Source organism: Myotis myotis, unplaced genomic scaffold (assembly GCF_014108235.1).
Source record: "Myotis myotis isolate mMyoMyo1 unplaced genomic scaffold, mMyoMyo1.p scaffold_m19_p_2, whole genome shotgun sequence".
Classification (NCBI taxonomy): domain Eukaryota; kingdom Metazoa; phylum Chordata; class Mammalia; order Chiroptera; family Vespertilionidae; genus Myotis; species Myotis myotis.
Genome location: NW_023416324.1, coordinates 104101147 through 104117049, shown reverse-complemented (window position 1 = coordinate 104117049; position 15903 = coordinate 104101147). Strand labels below are relative to the sequence as shown.

Here is a 15903-nt window from a genome sequence, read left to right as displayed (position 1 = left end):
TAAGGATCCCTTAGAGGCCAATTTTAAATGAAACCACATTTAACTGCAGGAATTCTTTTATTCCCCCAAGATGATGCTAACTTTCTAACTCACTATGTGAAATGTGTCAAATCTCTGCAAAATAAACCCATCTAAAATGAAATGGTAGTCCTAACCAGTTTGGCTCAGTGGATAGAGCGTTGGCCTGCAGACTGAAGGGTCCCAGGTTTGATTCCAGTCAAGGGCATGTACCTTGATTGCAGGCACATCCGCAGTAGAGGGTGTGCAGGAGGCAGCTGATTGATGTTTCTAGCTCTCTATCCCTCTCCCGTCCTCTCTGTAAAAAAATCAATAAAATATATTTAACAAAATAAATAAAACAAAATGGTATAGTTTATCAACCTCTCCATGTATAGAAAACAAAGAAAGAGAAAGTCAAGCCCAAGGGGCCAAAGAATCCATAAAATTAAACCAAATACAAGTGGGGCAATCAGTTCTGGATTTGCTGAGTTTTTAAGCAAAATGCTTCATGGTCTCTGGAAATAGTGATTTGCTAAAAGAAATCAAGTAAATATTAATTTTTCATTTCTAGTATTTCTTTGGTTGCCTAAGTAATTTATTTTAGTCCTAAAGCCCTCTGTTTTCTAAATCATTGTGTTAAGAAGAAAGAATAAGTGGGCACAGAACCTCCATATAGCAGGTAGTCAATACATACTGCTATGAACAGAATCAGTCTCCCTCCCCTCCCCCACCAAATTCATATGTTGAAGCTCTAATATCCATGTGATGGTACTGGAAGATGGGGCCTTTGGGAGGTTATGAAAATGGGGCCCCTATGATAGGATTAGTGCCCTTATTAGAAGAGGCACCATGGAGTTTGCTCTCACATAGCATGAAACTGGCCTTCTTCAAGCCAGGAAGAGAGCTATTACCAGAACGTGACCATGATCTTGGTCACCTAGCCTCCAAAACTGTAAGAAATAAATCTCAGTTGTTGAAGCTACACAGTCTATGGTATTTTGTTATGACTGACTAAGACACACATGTATTGAATGAAGCAATGAATGGCCATTGATCTGATAGTTGTCTAGGCTCCAAATGTATGACAAATTATCTTGGAATCATAAAGAATGAGTAGGACATAGGCAATAATTCTTATCTGGAGCCCACTTAGCAACCTCACTTCAGTATCATACTTCCCATGCTGCTAGGCCATGGCACCCAACATGTGCTATATGTGCCACATATGTCCAGGGCTCCAGACAGCTGATCCCTTCTTGAAAACACTGTTTCTGTGTTTTTCTAAGCTAGTCAATATATGGAGAAGGCAGCCTCTTGTCAACATCTTAGAGTTTGGCCATAATTAGCAATAGTTCTCAACAAGTACAAGGCAGTGACTGAACTTTTTTAGAGACTTCTACATTGCATTCTATAAATATAGAGAATTACATATATACTAGAGGCCCGGTGCATGGATATATGCACTGGTGGGGTCCCACAGCCTGGCCTGCACTCTCTCACAATCCAGGACCCCTCAGGAGATGTCGAACTGCTGGCAGTCTGACATCCCCTGAGGGATGTAGTAGTAAGCAAAGCGGCAGGCAGCCAGGGAGGAGCCCAAGCCTGGGCCGGGGGGACCGCGCCCTGCTGCTCCAGCTCATCCTGGCCCCGCAGAGCCTGCTGCCGCTCAGTAGTGCTGCCTTGGAAGCAGGAGAGGCTCGCACCTCCACAGTGGTACTCACCAGCCGTGAGACCAGTGTCTGGTGCCCATTGCTCAGCTGAGCAGCAGCGCTCCTGCTATTGGAGAGCGCTGACCACCAGAGGGAAGCTCCTGTGTTGAGCGTCTGCCCCCTGGTGGTCAGTGTGTGTCATAGCGACCAGTCGATTGGTTGCTTAGTGTTTTATATATATAGACTAGAGGCCCAGTGCACAAAAATTTGTGCACTTGGGCAGGGGGGTGTGCCTCTGCCCAGCCTGTGCCCTCTCACAGTCTGGGACCCCTCGGGGGATGACCACCTGCTGTCTTAGGCCCGTTCCCCCAGGGGATTGGGCCTAAGCTGGCAATCAGACATCCCTCTGGCAGCCCAGGAGCCCTCTGGGGATGTCCACTTGCTAGCGGGAAGCAGGCCTAAGCTGCAGTCGGACATCCTTAGCGCTGATGAGGAGGTGGGAGAGGCTCCCACCACCACTGCTGTGCTGGCAGCTGGCAGCCTGGCTTGTGGCTGAGCAGAGCTCCCCCTGTGGGAGTGCACTGACCACCAGGGGACAGCTCCTGCATTGAGTGTCTGCCCCCTGGTGGTCAATGTGTGCCATAGTGACCAGTCATTCCCAGTCGTTCTGCTGTTAGGGTCAGTTTGCATATTACCCTTTTATTATATAGGATTAGAAATCAGAATAACAGATATATTTGAGTATATTTTTAAAAGAACTGCTCATGTATAGATAATTTAGATTTGAAAACATAGTTACACTAGTTTAACATAATAGAAATACATTGTTAAACATATTTAGGAATATAAATGATTGTGTTTTTTATTGTCCTTGATATCTAAAATGAAAGTTTATAATAAGCATGATATAGTAAGTTTTAACTTTTATTCTAATTTCTGTTATTTTCCTTCTTACAAAAATTCAAAGTGAGCACACACATAAATATTCAATAAATAATTAGATTCATATCACTTCATACTTCTCATACTCACCACTTAATTTGGGGCAATGCTCTTTTATGGACACTCAAGCTGGAGGAAAAGCGAAAATGGGAAGATCACCGGCCATCTCCAGACTTGTATTGAAGTCTGTTGTAAGACTGTGTAATTGAGTTTTCATTCCCTAATGACACCATTTATATTTCATGGAGAGAACATTGATAAATTATTCCCCAGGATCCAGGGTTATTAATATTAACCTCCCTGTCCTCAGCTGGGTCTAAATCCATGAGCAGCCCCCGTGGGAATTTTCTTCGTGAGTGCAGAATTTCAGATGTATAAGAACTTTTCTTTATTACTATCTACTTCAAATGTCACCTTCCTTATCTGCAGGTCATTTCCTTGTCTACATGGACATTCAGAATAATTTCCTTCCTCCAATTACATTTTGTTCCTTGAAAGTATTTTATAATCGGAGTGCATGTTGCTCTCTCTTTCTGAGGCTTTTTTTATTTCAGGAAAATGTATGAGTCCTCTCTAGTTTAAGCATCTGGATCTTGTGTCCTGCTACTTGTTCTTGTATATTGTCAGTGTAGAGATAATAAAGTAGCATTATGTTCTAAGTGGAGAATCTAGGGATAAAAGCCAGGCTAGTTATAGTTTTCCTCATCCTGCTATGGATCCAATTTCTAAAATGTTTTAATGTCTGAATAAAGATTTGGAAACTTAGAAATCTAGCTGATACAGTAACTATAATAAAAATTAGACCATTAAAATTTTACCTATGTGATTTAAACATTTCTATAAAATGAACCAAATCACTATTTTTTTGACTTGACTTGTTGACATTATAAATGTTTATTTGCCCTGTTAGCTGATCCCATAAATGTCTTGTGGGTCTTATGTTACCCAAGAGGCTTTCCATTTTAATTTTTAGTTTACTATTTGTACTTCTATTTACTTTTCCTCAAAGTCCACATCTATTTTTAATTATGTTATCCCACTTTGATTTTAAATTTTAGCATGAAAATTCAATTAACACATTGTTAATGAAAAAGAAAAAGAAAACAGGAAAAATGCAGGTTTTAAAAGGTTAGTTTAGATTATGGGCTTTATAAAAGTATTTACTCTGGTTGGGGTAATTCTTTAGTGTTACCTATTTATTAAGTTTCAAGGGTCCATAACGTTTTTTTATTGTCATTTGGCACATTTAATTTTTTAAAAAATATCTTTTAATTTCAGAGAGGAAGGGAGCGGGAGAGAGATAGAAACATCAATGATGAAAGAGAATAATTGATTGGCTGCCTCCTTCACACCCCTCACTGATTGAGCCTGCAACCCAGGCATGTGCCCTGACTGGGAATCAAACTGTGACCTCCAGATTCATAGGTCAATGCTCAACCACTGAGCGACACCGGCCAGGCAACACATTTAATTTTTTTTATATATTTTATTGATTTTTTCAGAGAAGAAGGGAGAAGGATAGAAAGTTAGAAATATCGATGAGAGAGAAACGTCGATCAGCTGCCTCCTGCACACTCCCTACCGGGGATGTGCCTGCAACCAAGGTACATGCCCTTGACCGGAATCAAACCTGGGACCCTTGAGTCCACAGGCCGACGCTCTATCTACTGACCTAAACCAGTTAGGGCGCATTTAATTTTTTAAAAGTAAATGTGTCCAGAAAATAATTTTTTAGATGTAGACAATATTGTTCTAAAATGTCATGGAAAAGCAAAAGACCTAGAATAGTTTAAATAATTTTGAAAACAAAACATGTGTAACTCACTTAATATTAAGGCCTAATATATGTCTGCAGTGACCACACAAAAGAAGGACAGACACACATACCAATGGAACAGAACACACAGAAAGTCACCCAACTAGTTTTTGACAAAGGGACAAAATCAACTCAATGGAGCAATTAAACATCTATAGATGAAAAAATGAGCCCCAACCTTATAGAAAAATTAATTCGAAAGAATCATGAATTTAAATGTAAAATGTAAAGCTATACAACTCTTAGGGGGGAAAAATTAAAACACGGGGACAAAACTTTGCTACCTAGACCCCAGAAAAAAGTTCTTAGACTTTATTTCAAATACATGATTCATAAAAGCAAAAATCAACAGGTTAGACTTCATCAATAAAAAAACTACAAAGTGGGAAGAACTATATATCCATCAAAGGACTATTATCTGGAATATTTAAAGAATTCTCAAAACTTAACAATCAAACTCTAATAACCCAATTAGGAAATGAAGTAAAAAGGGAAGAGACATTTCACCCAAGAGGGTATAATGAGAGCAAATAAGCACATTAAAAATGTTCAACATCATTAGTTATTAGGAAATATAAATTAAAGCCACAATAAACTATTACCGTGCACCTATCAGAATGACTAAAATAAAATAAAAATACTGACAACACTGAATGCTGGTGAGGATGTAGAGAAACTGGACAGCATATATTGCTGGTGGGAATGTGAAATGGTTAGCAGACAGCCATTCTAGAAAACATTTTGGTAATTTCTTTTAAAAATATACAAATACCTAGATCAGGGTTGGGTGCAGGCTAGAAGGAGTCAATGGAGGTAAAAGGGGGACATCTGTAAGACTTTCAACAGTAAAAATAAATTAAATATACATATGTATATAAAATATATATGTACACACACACACACACACACACACACACACACACACACAATTATCATGTGCCTTGGTGATTTCAGTCCTGGAAACTTATCTTGGAGAAATGAAAACTTAAGTTTACAAACACAACAGCCTTATTCATAATAGCCCAAACTGGAAACAACCCAGATGTCCTTCAATAGGTGGATGGTTAGACAAACTATCAAACATCCATACTATGGAATACCTCTCAGCAATAAAAGGGAACGAATTATTGATATATTTAGCCACCTGGATGAGTATCCAGAGAATCATGCTGGGTGAAAAAGCCAATTCTAAAAGGCTATATACTTCTTGATGCCATTTATATAACATTCTTGAAATGGCAACATTATAGAAATATAAAATTGATTACTGGTTGCAAGATATGAAAGAGAGAGTTTGTCAGAGGGACTGTGTAGGAAGAAAGTAGATATAGTTATAAAAGGATGACATGGGGGATCTTTGTGGCAATGGGAATGTAGATCTTGACTATCTCAGTGTCAAAATCCTGGTTGTGATATTGCACTAGAATTTGCAAGATGTCATCATTGGAGGGAAAGGGCAAACAGAAAGTCTGTTATTTCTTACAACTGCCTGTGAATCTATCATTACATAATTATAAATGAAAAGTTTAATTTTAAAAAGGTAACTGTGTTTGAAAAGTTATTTTGTTTGTTAGTAAATCATAAAGATAAATTCAATTAAATGAGAATTATGATGTTTATTCATTCTCTCTCTCTCTCTCTCTCTCTCTCTCTCTCTCTCTCTCTCTCTCTCTCTCTCTCTCTTTGGTTTTCTCTGAAAGGTCTGCGAGGAGCCATAGCATTTGCCTTAGCTATTCGGGACACAGGATCTCAGCCCAAACAAATGATGTTCACCACCACACTGCTGCTTGTGTTCTTCACAGTCTGGGTGTTTGGAGGAGGAACGACCCCCATGCTGACTTGGCTTCAGATCAGGTTAGGGGCACTATTTAAGGGAGGACACCTGAGGAGGCATGGCTGGGCAGTTCCAGTCTGTAGTTGCTGACTTGCTCAAAAGTACCATGGCAGGTCTGTGTGCTAATTGCCCAGGGAAAAGTGCACAGTCAGTCATAAGGTGACACAATATGATCTATCATCAACTGACCTGAATTTTCCAAGAGTCCTAGAAACCTCAGGGTGATGTCTGTTTATAGTATGTCCCTAGAAATGATTAATTTATCTATGAATTCCTCCATTCAACACTCTTGAGTACATTGTGGTTGGAGTTTACAAAAATGAGTAAGACACAGGTCTTGTTCTCAAGATGCTTACAGTCCATAAGGATTTATACAGAAAAATCTCTAATACCGAGGAGAAAGTGAATTAGTTTTATTTTTAATTTCTCACAGCACTTAAAATAGAACCAGGGACACAGGACATGCTTAAATATACTTGGTTAGTGAGCCATGTGTTTAGCCAGAGGGAGTCTACAGACACAGTCAGACAATGTTTAACTTGTGTCCGGGCCTCAGTAAGGAGCCCTCCAATTAGCAATCATCCAATCAATTGGATGATTACTGCTAACCTGAAGCATGCATGTAGCAGCTGAGGTAGTTGGACAAAAATTGATAGCTTGTGCCAATTGCAAAAATGGGTAAATCTATTTTTAATGCTATCTCTATTTAAGTGTTTCTTTGATCTGGATCCTCATTATCATATTCCAGAATGTAATGGTACTTCAGGTAAATCACATTTTCTTTCTCAAAGTCATATATCTTTATGGGTCACACAATCCCTCCCTGGATCCCCCATTCTCTGTAAGGAAAATTCACAACCATATCTGACTGCCTGAGAAAGGACTTCCAAGAAGATTCTTATAGACAAGGACTTTTATTCCAGCACCAATATAGTGCCTGGCACTTCATACAATTGAATAAATAATTGCTACATGAAAAATTAAAGGAATATAACCACAAATATAATATTCTTTTGTTAAGCATTTACTGATCATTTTCTACCCATTTGACAAAGAGAAAGCAGAAGCAGGAAGTTTATTTAGTATAAGTCGTTTAGTATAAGAAAGCTTATGCCTAAACTGCCTAAGCTGGGCCAAGTGGCTATGCATTAAAACAAATTCAAGGGGAAAAAGGACCTCTTGATGTATTGTGAATACTGGCTAAGCTTATAAAAGGGCTTTGACAAAAGGTAAGTGGAGAGGTTATGAAATGTTTGTTGAATTATTTTCTAGCATAAAAGTGTGACCTGCAATTTCTTTCCCTGTGGCAGCTACCCATAGGCTCCTATGATAGGCACACACATTGCACTAAACTCTACAGCACCAGGTCCCTGGAAACTGTTAAGAATGAGGTGTGTCCAGATTTCTGGAAAATAAAATTCAGCAGATAGATTCATGTATGGAAAAATTAGGGCTTGGAAAACAAAAATTAGAGGATACTAAGCCCACAAGATAAAAGTATCAAATGTACTATCAGGTAAATTAGAGTACTCAGAAAATGAAGTGGTGTCAATATTTCTTAAATTAATGCAAATGTAACTTATTTTCTACGATTGTCTTTCATTATCCTGAAGAGATTGTCCCCAAATCAGTAATTAAAGTATTTACCCAACTCTCCTCTAGGGATTTCCAAAGGGATCCCCTGACTCCACACAGTGCCATAACTTCTGCAGTCTCTTATATCCAGGTGGGCAGGGAGAGTGAGCTGTAACAATGGGCTCTAGGCAGGTTAGGTCAATTATCTAGGTTAAAGGACAGAGCCTAATAAGGAAAGATGGTGACATCGACCACAACCTTCACAGGTGAGGGGCTGGAGTCAACTTAGCCAGCTCTACATGGCCTCCTGGGGCACAGCATGAGGTTGCCTAGTCAAGAAGATGCCCCAGTAGGAACTGGCTTCAAATGGCCTAACTGATTCAATGCCAGGCTTGGCCACCAGCCAGAAAGGGAGAGAAATAAAGGCAGGGATTGATGTATTTAGGGAAAGGAGCTGGCAGGGCTCCAATCTGATAAGCAAGGTGTTAATCTCAATTGGGAACTAAAGTGTTCATCTGAAATCAGGGAAGAAACTCAGTCAGACAGAACAGGGCCCAGTCATGAGGAAATCAGAGGAAGAAAAATAAAAATTATACATACCTCAGTATGCAGGAAGTCAATGCAGGCAGACAGGGTACAGGCAAAATTAAAACCAATGGCCCTCAAGGTTGACTGAGCATCAGAACCAGCTGGAGGTTTCAGTAACCCCAAACCACCAGGCCCACCTCTAACAGTCTGCGTCAGGGCCTGAGAATGTGCATTTCTTCCACATGCCGGGCAATGGTGCTGCTGCTGGTTCCAGGATCACACTTTGAGAACTTCCTAACCCCAAGTGGAGATGGGGCTAATATGAAATGCCACCAGATCTGAATGGGGTTGCCCAAGGCCAGGCACACCAAGCTTTCAGCTTAAACTCCTAAGCACTGATATTGGAGGAAGTCAGGGGCTAACTTGAGGAGTAAGAGTCACTATGCATTGATTAATGGAGGGAAATAGAGCATCTATCTATATAAAAACCTAAGCAACTGAACGACCAGTTGACTGGTCACTATGACTAGCTCTGACCACCAGGGGATGGATGCTCAATGCACAGGATCGGGCTCCCTTCTGTCTGGATTGGGCCTGTGAGGATCTAGCCGAAACCGGTTATCCAACATCACCTGAGGGGTCCCAGACTGGGAAAGGGAGCAGGCCAGGCCGAGGGACCCCACCCATGCACCAGGCCTCTAGTAATACAATAAACATAAAAGAACAGGACATAAATTAAAGTGTGTACAAATGAATATCCAAGTGTAACATAAATTTGGCTCAACCATGTTACACTGACACCAGCATGTGCTCTGCTTCACTGTCGCAGTTCAGAGAGAACATCAAAGAAACCCTCCATTCCACTAAAAATTCTATTTATTTGTTTATTTTTAATTTATTGGGGTGACACTAGTTAATAAAACAGTTTCAAGTGTTCAACTCAATAGCACATCATCTACACACTGCACCATGTGCTCATACCCTGAGTCAAGTCTGTTTCTGCCTCAACTTGCCCCGCTTTGCCCTTTTCTGCCTCCCCAACCCCTCTCTCTCTGGCAATCACCATACTGTTATATATATATATTCTTAATCCCTTCATCTTTTTTCACCCAATCCAACACCCTCCCATATGACAGTTGTCAGTCTGTTCTATGTATCTATGATTCTGTTTCTATTTCATTTGTTAAATTATTTTGTTTATCAGATTCCACCTATAAGTGAGATGAAAGTTAACTGTCTTTTAGATTATATTTAGCAAAATCTTCCTTGTTTACATAAAAATATTTCATTAACCAACTTCCATATCAAACTGTTTGCATAAAATAGAAGAATATTAATAATTGGGGCTTTAATACAATAACAATGTGGAAATTCAGGGACAAGAATGCGAATGGAATATTGAATGAGCCCAAGTATCCTCGCTCACTGTGTGATTTATATACTTTGCATTGCCTTTAATTCTTGATGTTTTAATTCTACTTTTTTTCCTCTTAAATTATTAGACGTAAATTTGAGTTGTTTACCAAAAACTTGAGTTGACTTTTTTATTCCTATAAAATTTGCCACTTAGTCATAAACTACTATAGTAGGATGCAGATATAGTGTTTTATATAAGGAAAAAGTTATACTACTAATATGAATTGAACTTTGATGGAAATGAATGTAAAACAATAATGGTCTTGTGCTCAGAGAAATTTGAAACGATCTTTACATATGAAATAACTTCTCCATTGAATTAAGTCTTATCTTAGGCACATTCAAACTTCTTGTCCTAAAGCTGCTTTATTTTAGTTTCAAAATAATATAATATTTTATTTTATTTTATTTTATTGTATTTTTTGTTTGTTTGTTTGCAAGGTGAGGAGCTTTTATTTATTTTTTTTTAATTTTTTTTTTATTTTATTGCTTAAAGTATTACAAAAGGTATTACATATGTGTCCATTCCCCCCCCCTCCCTAGACAGTCCCCTAGCCTCCCCTATCCCCCAGTGTCTTATGTCCATTGGTTATGCTTATATGCATGCATACAAGTCATTTGGTTGATCTCTTACCCCCCTACCTCCTGCCCCCCAACCCTCCCCGGCCTTCCGGCTGCAGTTTGACAATGTTTGAGGCAGCTCTGCCTGTATCTATTATTGTTCAAAAGTTTATAATGGTCTCTATTATCCATGAATGAGTGAGATCATGTGGTATTTTTCCTTCATTGACTGGCTTATTTCACTTAGCATAATGCTCTCCAGTCCCATCCATGCCATAGCAAATGGTAAGAGTTCCTTCCTTTTTAGAGCAGCATAGTATGCCATCGTGTAGATGTACCACGGTTTTCTAATCCATTCATCTACTGATGGGCACTTAGGCTGTTTCCAGATCTTAGCTATGGTGAATTATGCTGCTATGAACATAGAGGTACATATATCCTTTCTGATTGGTGTTTCTGGTTTCTTGGGATATATTCCTAGAAGTGGGATCACAGGGTCAAATGGGAGTTCCATTTTCAGTTTTTTGAGGAAACTCCATACTGTCTTCCATAGTGGCTGCACCAGTCTGCATTCCCACCAGCAGTGCACAAGTGTTCCTTTTTCTCCACATCCTCTCCAGCACTTGTCGTTTGTTGATTTGTTGATGATAGCCAGTCTGACAGGTGTGAGATGGTACCTCATTGTTGTTTTGATTTGCATCTCTTGGATGATTAGTGACTTTGAGCATGTTTTCATATGTCTCTTGGCTTTCTGAATGTCCTCTTTTGAAAGGTGTCTATTTAGGTCGGTTGCCCATTTTTTAATTGGATTGTTTATCTTTTTTTAAAAAAAAAATATTTTTTATTGATTTTTTACAGAGAGGAAGGGAGAGAGATAGAGAGTTAGAAACATCGATGAGAAGAAACATCGAACAGCTGCCTCCTGCACATCTCCTACTGGGGATATGCCCGCAACCCGGGCACATGCCCCTGACCGGAATTGAACCTGGGACCCCTCAGTCCGCAGGCCAATGCTCTACCCACTGAGCCAAACCGGCTTCGGCAAGGATTGTTTATCTTACTTTCGTTAAGTTGTATGAGTTCCCTATAAATTTTGGAGATTAGGCCCTTATCAGATATGACATTGGCAAATATATTTTCCCACACAGTGGGTTTTCTCGTTGTTTTGTTGATGGTTTCTTTTGCTGTGCAGAAGCTTTTTATTTTGATGTAGTCAAATTTGTTCATTTTCTCTTTAGTTTCAAGTGCCCTAGGAGCTGTATCAGTGAAGAAATTGCTTCGGCATACGTCTGAGATTTTGTTGCCTTTGGATTCTTCTAGAATTTTTATGGTTTCCTGTCGTACATTTAAGTCCTTTACCCATTTTGAGTTTATTTTTGTGTATGGTATAAGTTGGTGGTCTAGTTTCATTTTCTTGCATATATCCGTCCAATTTTCCCAACACCATTTATTGAAGAGACTATCTTGGCTCCATTGTATGTTCTTGCCTCCTTTGTCAAATATTAATTCACCATATTGGTTCGGGCCGATTTTTGGGCTCTCTATTCTATTCCATTGATCTATATGTCTGTTCTTGTGCCAGTACCAGGCAGTTTTGAGAACAGTGGCTTTGTAATACATCTTGATATCTGGTATTGAGATCCCACCTACATTGTTCTTTTTCAGGATTGCTGCAGCTATTCGGGGTCTTTTTTTATTCCAGATGAATTTTTGGAGAGCTCGTTCTAGATCTATGAAGTATGCCGTTGGTATTTTAATGGGAAGTGCGTTGAATTTATAGATTGCTTTGGGTAGTATGGACATTTTAATGATGTTGATTCTACCAATCCATGAACATGGTATGTTCTTCCATCTCGTTATGTCTTCCTCTATCTCTTTTATCAACATCCTGTAGTTTTCTGAGTAGAGGTCTTTTACCTCTTTAGTTAAGTTTATTCCTAGGTAGCCTAATGTTTTTGGTGCGATGGTAAATGGGATTGTTTTTATAATCTCTCTTTCTGAAAGTTCACTATTGGTGTATAGAAATGCCTCAGATTTCTTGGGGTTAATTTTGTATTCTGCTACATTGCCAAATTCATGTATTAGGTCTAGTAGCTTTTAGATGGAGACTCTAGGGTTTTGTATGTATAATATCATGTCAATAAGGACAGTTTTACTTCCTCTTTTCTGATTTGGATGCCTTTTATTTCTTCTTCTTGCCGAATTGCAATGGCTAACACTCCAGTACTATGTTCAACAGGAGTGGTGAGAGGGGGCATCCCTGTCTTGTTCCTGTTCTTAGGGGAAATGGTGTTAGTTTTTGTCCATTGAGTATGATGCTGGCTGTGGGCCTGTCATATATGGCTTATATTATGTTGAGGTATGATCCTTCTACTCCCACCTTGCTGAGAGTTTTTATCAAAAATGGGTGTTGGATTTTGTCAAATGCCTTTTCTGCATCAATTGATATGACCATGTGGTTTTTTTTCTTTCAATTTGTTTATGTGATGTATCACGTTTATTGATTTGCGGATATTGTACCATCCTTGCATCCCTGGGATAAATCCTACTTGGTATAGTGTATGATCTTTCTGATGTACAGCTGGATCCGATTTGATAAGATTTTTTTGAGGTTTTGGCATCTATGTTTATGAGCGATATTGGCCTGTAATTCTCTTTCATTGTGTTGTCTTTACCTGGTTTTGGTATTAGGGTGATGCTGGCTTCATAGAATGAGCTTGGAAATGTTCCTTCCTCTTGAATTTTTTGTAGTAGTCTGAGGAGGATAGGTTTTAGTTCTTCCTTGAATGCTTGGTAAAACTCCCCTGTGAAGCCGTCTGGTCCTGGGCTTTTGTTTGATGGAAGCTTTTTGATGACTGCTTCAATTTCTTCCATAGTTATTGGCCTGTTGAGATTTTTAGATTCTTCCTGATTGAGTTTTGGAATGTTGTATTTTTCTAGGAATTTGTCCATTTCCTCCAGGTTGTCTTGTTTCTTGGAGTAGAGCTGTCCATAGTATTTTTTAACAATCATTTGTATTTCTGCAGGGTCTGTTGTTATTTCGCCCCTATTGTTTCTGATTTTGTTTATTTGGGTCCTCTCTCTTTGCTTCTTGGTGAGCATGGCTAGAGGTTTGTCAATCTTGTTAATCCGTTCAAAGAACCATCTCTTGGTTTCATTGATTTTCTGTAATTTTTTTTGGTCTCTATGTCATTTATTGCTGCTCTAATCTTTATTATCTCTTTCCTTCTGCTCACTCTGGGGTTTTCTTGTTGCTGTCTTTCTAATTCTTTGAGTTGTAGAGTTAGATGATTTACTACCATTTTTTCTTGTTTTTTGAGATAGGCCTGTAGAGCTATAAACTTCCCTCTCAGGATTGCTTTCATTGCGTCCCATAGGTTTTGGATTGTTGTGTTTTCATTGTCATTAGTTTCCAGGATGTTTTTAATTTCTTCTTTGATCTCATTGGTAACCCAATCAATATTTAATAGCATGCTATTCAGCTGCCAGGTGTTTGAGTATTTTGGGTTGTTTTTATTGTAGTTTATTTCTAATATTATGCCATTGTGGTCTGCGAAATGTTTTTTATGATTTCAATCTTCTTGAATTTGGGGATACTTTGCTTGTGACCCAATATATGGTCTATTTTTGAATATGTCTTATGAGCATTTGAGTAGAATGTATATTGCCTGGCTTTGGGGTGAAGTGTTCTGAAGATGTCTATTTAGTCCATCTGATCTAGTGAGTCATTTAGGATTGCTGTATCTTTGCTGATTGTTTGTCTAGAGGGCTTATCCAGTGCTGTCAGTGGTGTATTAAAGTCCCCTACTATGATTGTATTGTTGTCGATCTCTCCTTTGATATCTTCCAGGAGTTTTTTTATGAATTTGGGTGCTCCTGCATTGGGTGCATATATGTTTACCAGGGTTATATCTTCATGTTGTATGGAGCCATTTAGTATTATGAAGTGGCCTTCCTTATCTCTTGTTATGGCCTTCACCTTGAGGTCTATTTTTCTGATATAAGTATTGCTACCCCAGCTTTCTTTTCCTTTCCATTTGCCTGAAAGATATGTTTCCATCCTTTCACTTTCAGTCTGTGTGAGTCCCTTCTAATGAGGTGGGTTTCTTGTAGACAGCAGATGTATGGGTCATGTTTTTTTATCCATTCAGCCACTCGATGTCTTTTGTTTGGAGCATTTAGTCCGTTTACGTTTAAAGTTATTATTGAAAGGTACTTGTTTGTAGCCATTTCTTTTTTTGTGTGGCTGTTTTCTTTCTGAGCTTTTTATTTCTTCTTTTTATACCAGTCCCTTTAGCATTCCTTGCATTGCTGGCTTGGTGTTGATAAACTCCCTTAGCCTTTTTTTGTCTGTGAAGCTTCTTATTTCCCCTTCAAGTTTGAATGATAGCCTTTGCTGTATAGAGTATTCTTTGATTCAGTCCTTTGCTGTGCATCACTTTGTAAATTTCCGTCCATTCTTTTCTGGCCTGATGTGTTTCTGTTGAGAAATCATTTGATAATCTAATGGGAGATCCCTTGTATGTAACTCTCCGTCTCTCTCTTGCAGCCTGTAAGATTCTCTCTTTGTCCTGAATATTTGCCATGGTAATTATGATGTGTCTTGGTGTGGGTCTTTTCGGGTTCACCTAGTTTGGGACTCTCTGGGCTTGTGTGACTTTTTTCTTCCCCACCTCAGGGAAGTTTTCTGATATTATTTCTTCGAATAGGTTTTCTAATCCTTGTTCATCTTTCTGTTGTTCTGGTACCCTTATTATTCATATGTTGTTTCGTTTCATGCTCCCTTAGGCTCTCCTCCTGTCTTTTAATTTTTTTCTCCAATTGCAGTACATTTTGGGTGTGTTTTGCTTCCTTGTCTTCTAATTCACTAATTCGGTCCTCTGCTTCTCCTAGTCTACTGTTGATACTTTCAATGGTGTTTTTCATTGCAGCTATATCACTCTTCATTTCTTCTTGGGTCTTACTTAAGTTGTTGATTTTTTCATCTGTTTCTTCTAGCTTCTTCCATATGTTATTGATTTTTTTCATCTGTTTCTTCTTGCTTCTTGCAGAGGTTGTCGATTTTTTCTCCATCCGGTTTATGCACTCTAGGACCCTTATTCTGAATTCTTTTTCTGTCATGTTGCATGCCTCCATATTACTTAGCTGCTTTTCTGGAGAGTCCTCCTTCTCTTTCCTTTTGGGGTTTCTTTGTCTACCCATGTTTGATCTCACTGACATATCTAGACGTTGAGTTGTTCAGTGGCTGCTCCCTGGGTGGCAGTGACTCCTTGGTCTGTGGTTGCTCTTCGGGTGGTTGCCGTAGCAGCTGCTCTTCAGTTGGCAGCAGCTCCTTTGGTGGGTGCTGTTCACAGCTGCGGTGGCTCTTCTGGCTGGTGGTAGGAGGTTTCACGTACAGCTGCTGTTCCTCAGACAGAGGGTGTGGTGCTCAGGAGGCTGCTGTTGCTTGGATCTGCTGCGTTGATTTAAAGGCACAAAATTCAACACAACAAGGCACCACGTACCAGGCACTAAACACAAATATATTCACGATATTAATAACCCCAAATAAAGGTGACCACCTGAATTAAGAGAATTAGGGG

General features: G+C 39.1%; 1 protein-coding gene across 1 annotated transcript in view; it reads left to right on the top strand.

The window, feature by feature from the left end:
- SLC9A9 (solute carrier family 9 member A9) overlaps window positions 1-15903 on the top strand; it is a 504811-nt gene that overhangs the window by 367739 nt on the left and 121169 nt on the right. Inside the window, exon 10 of the mRNA XM_036348490.1 lies at window positions 6108-6261. Coding sequence (XP_036204383.1) covers window positions 6108-6261 — 154 coding nt within the window. The remainder of the gene's footprint in view (window positions 1-6107; window positions 6262-15903) is intronic.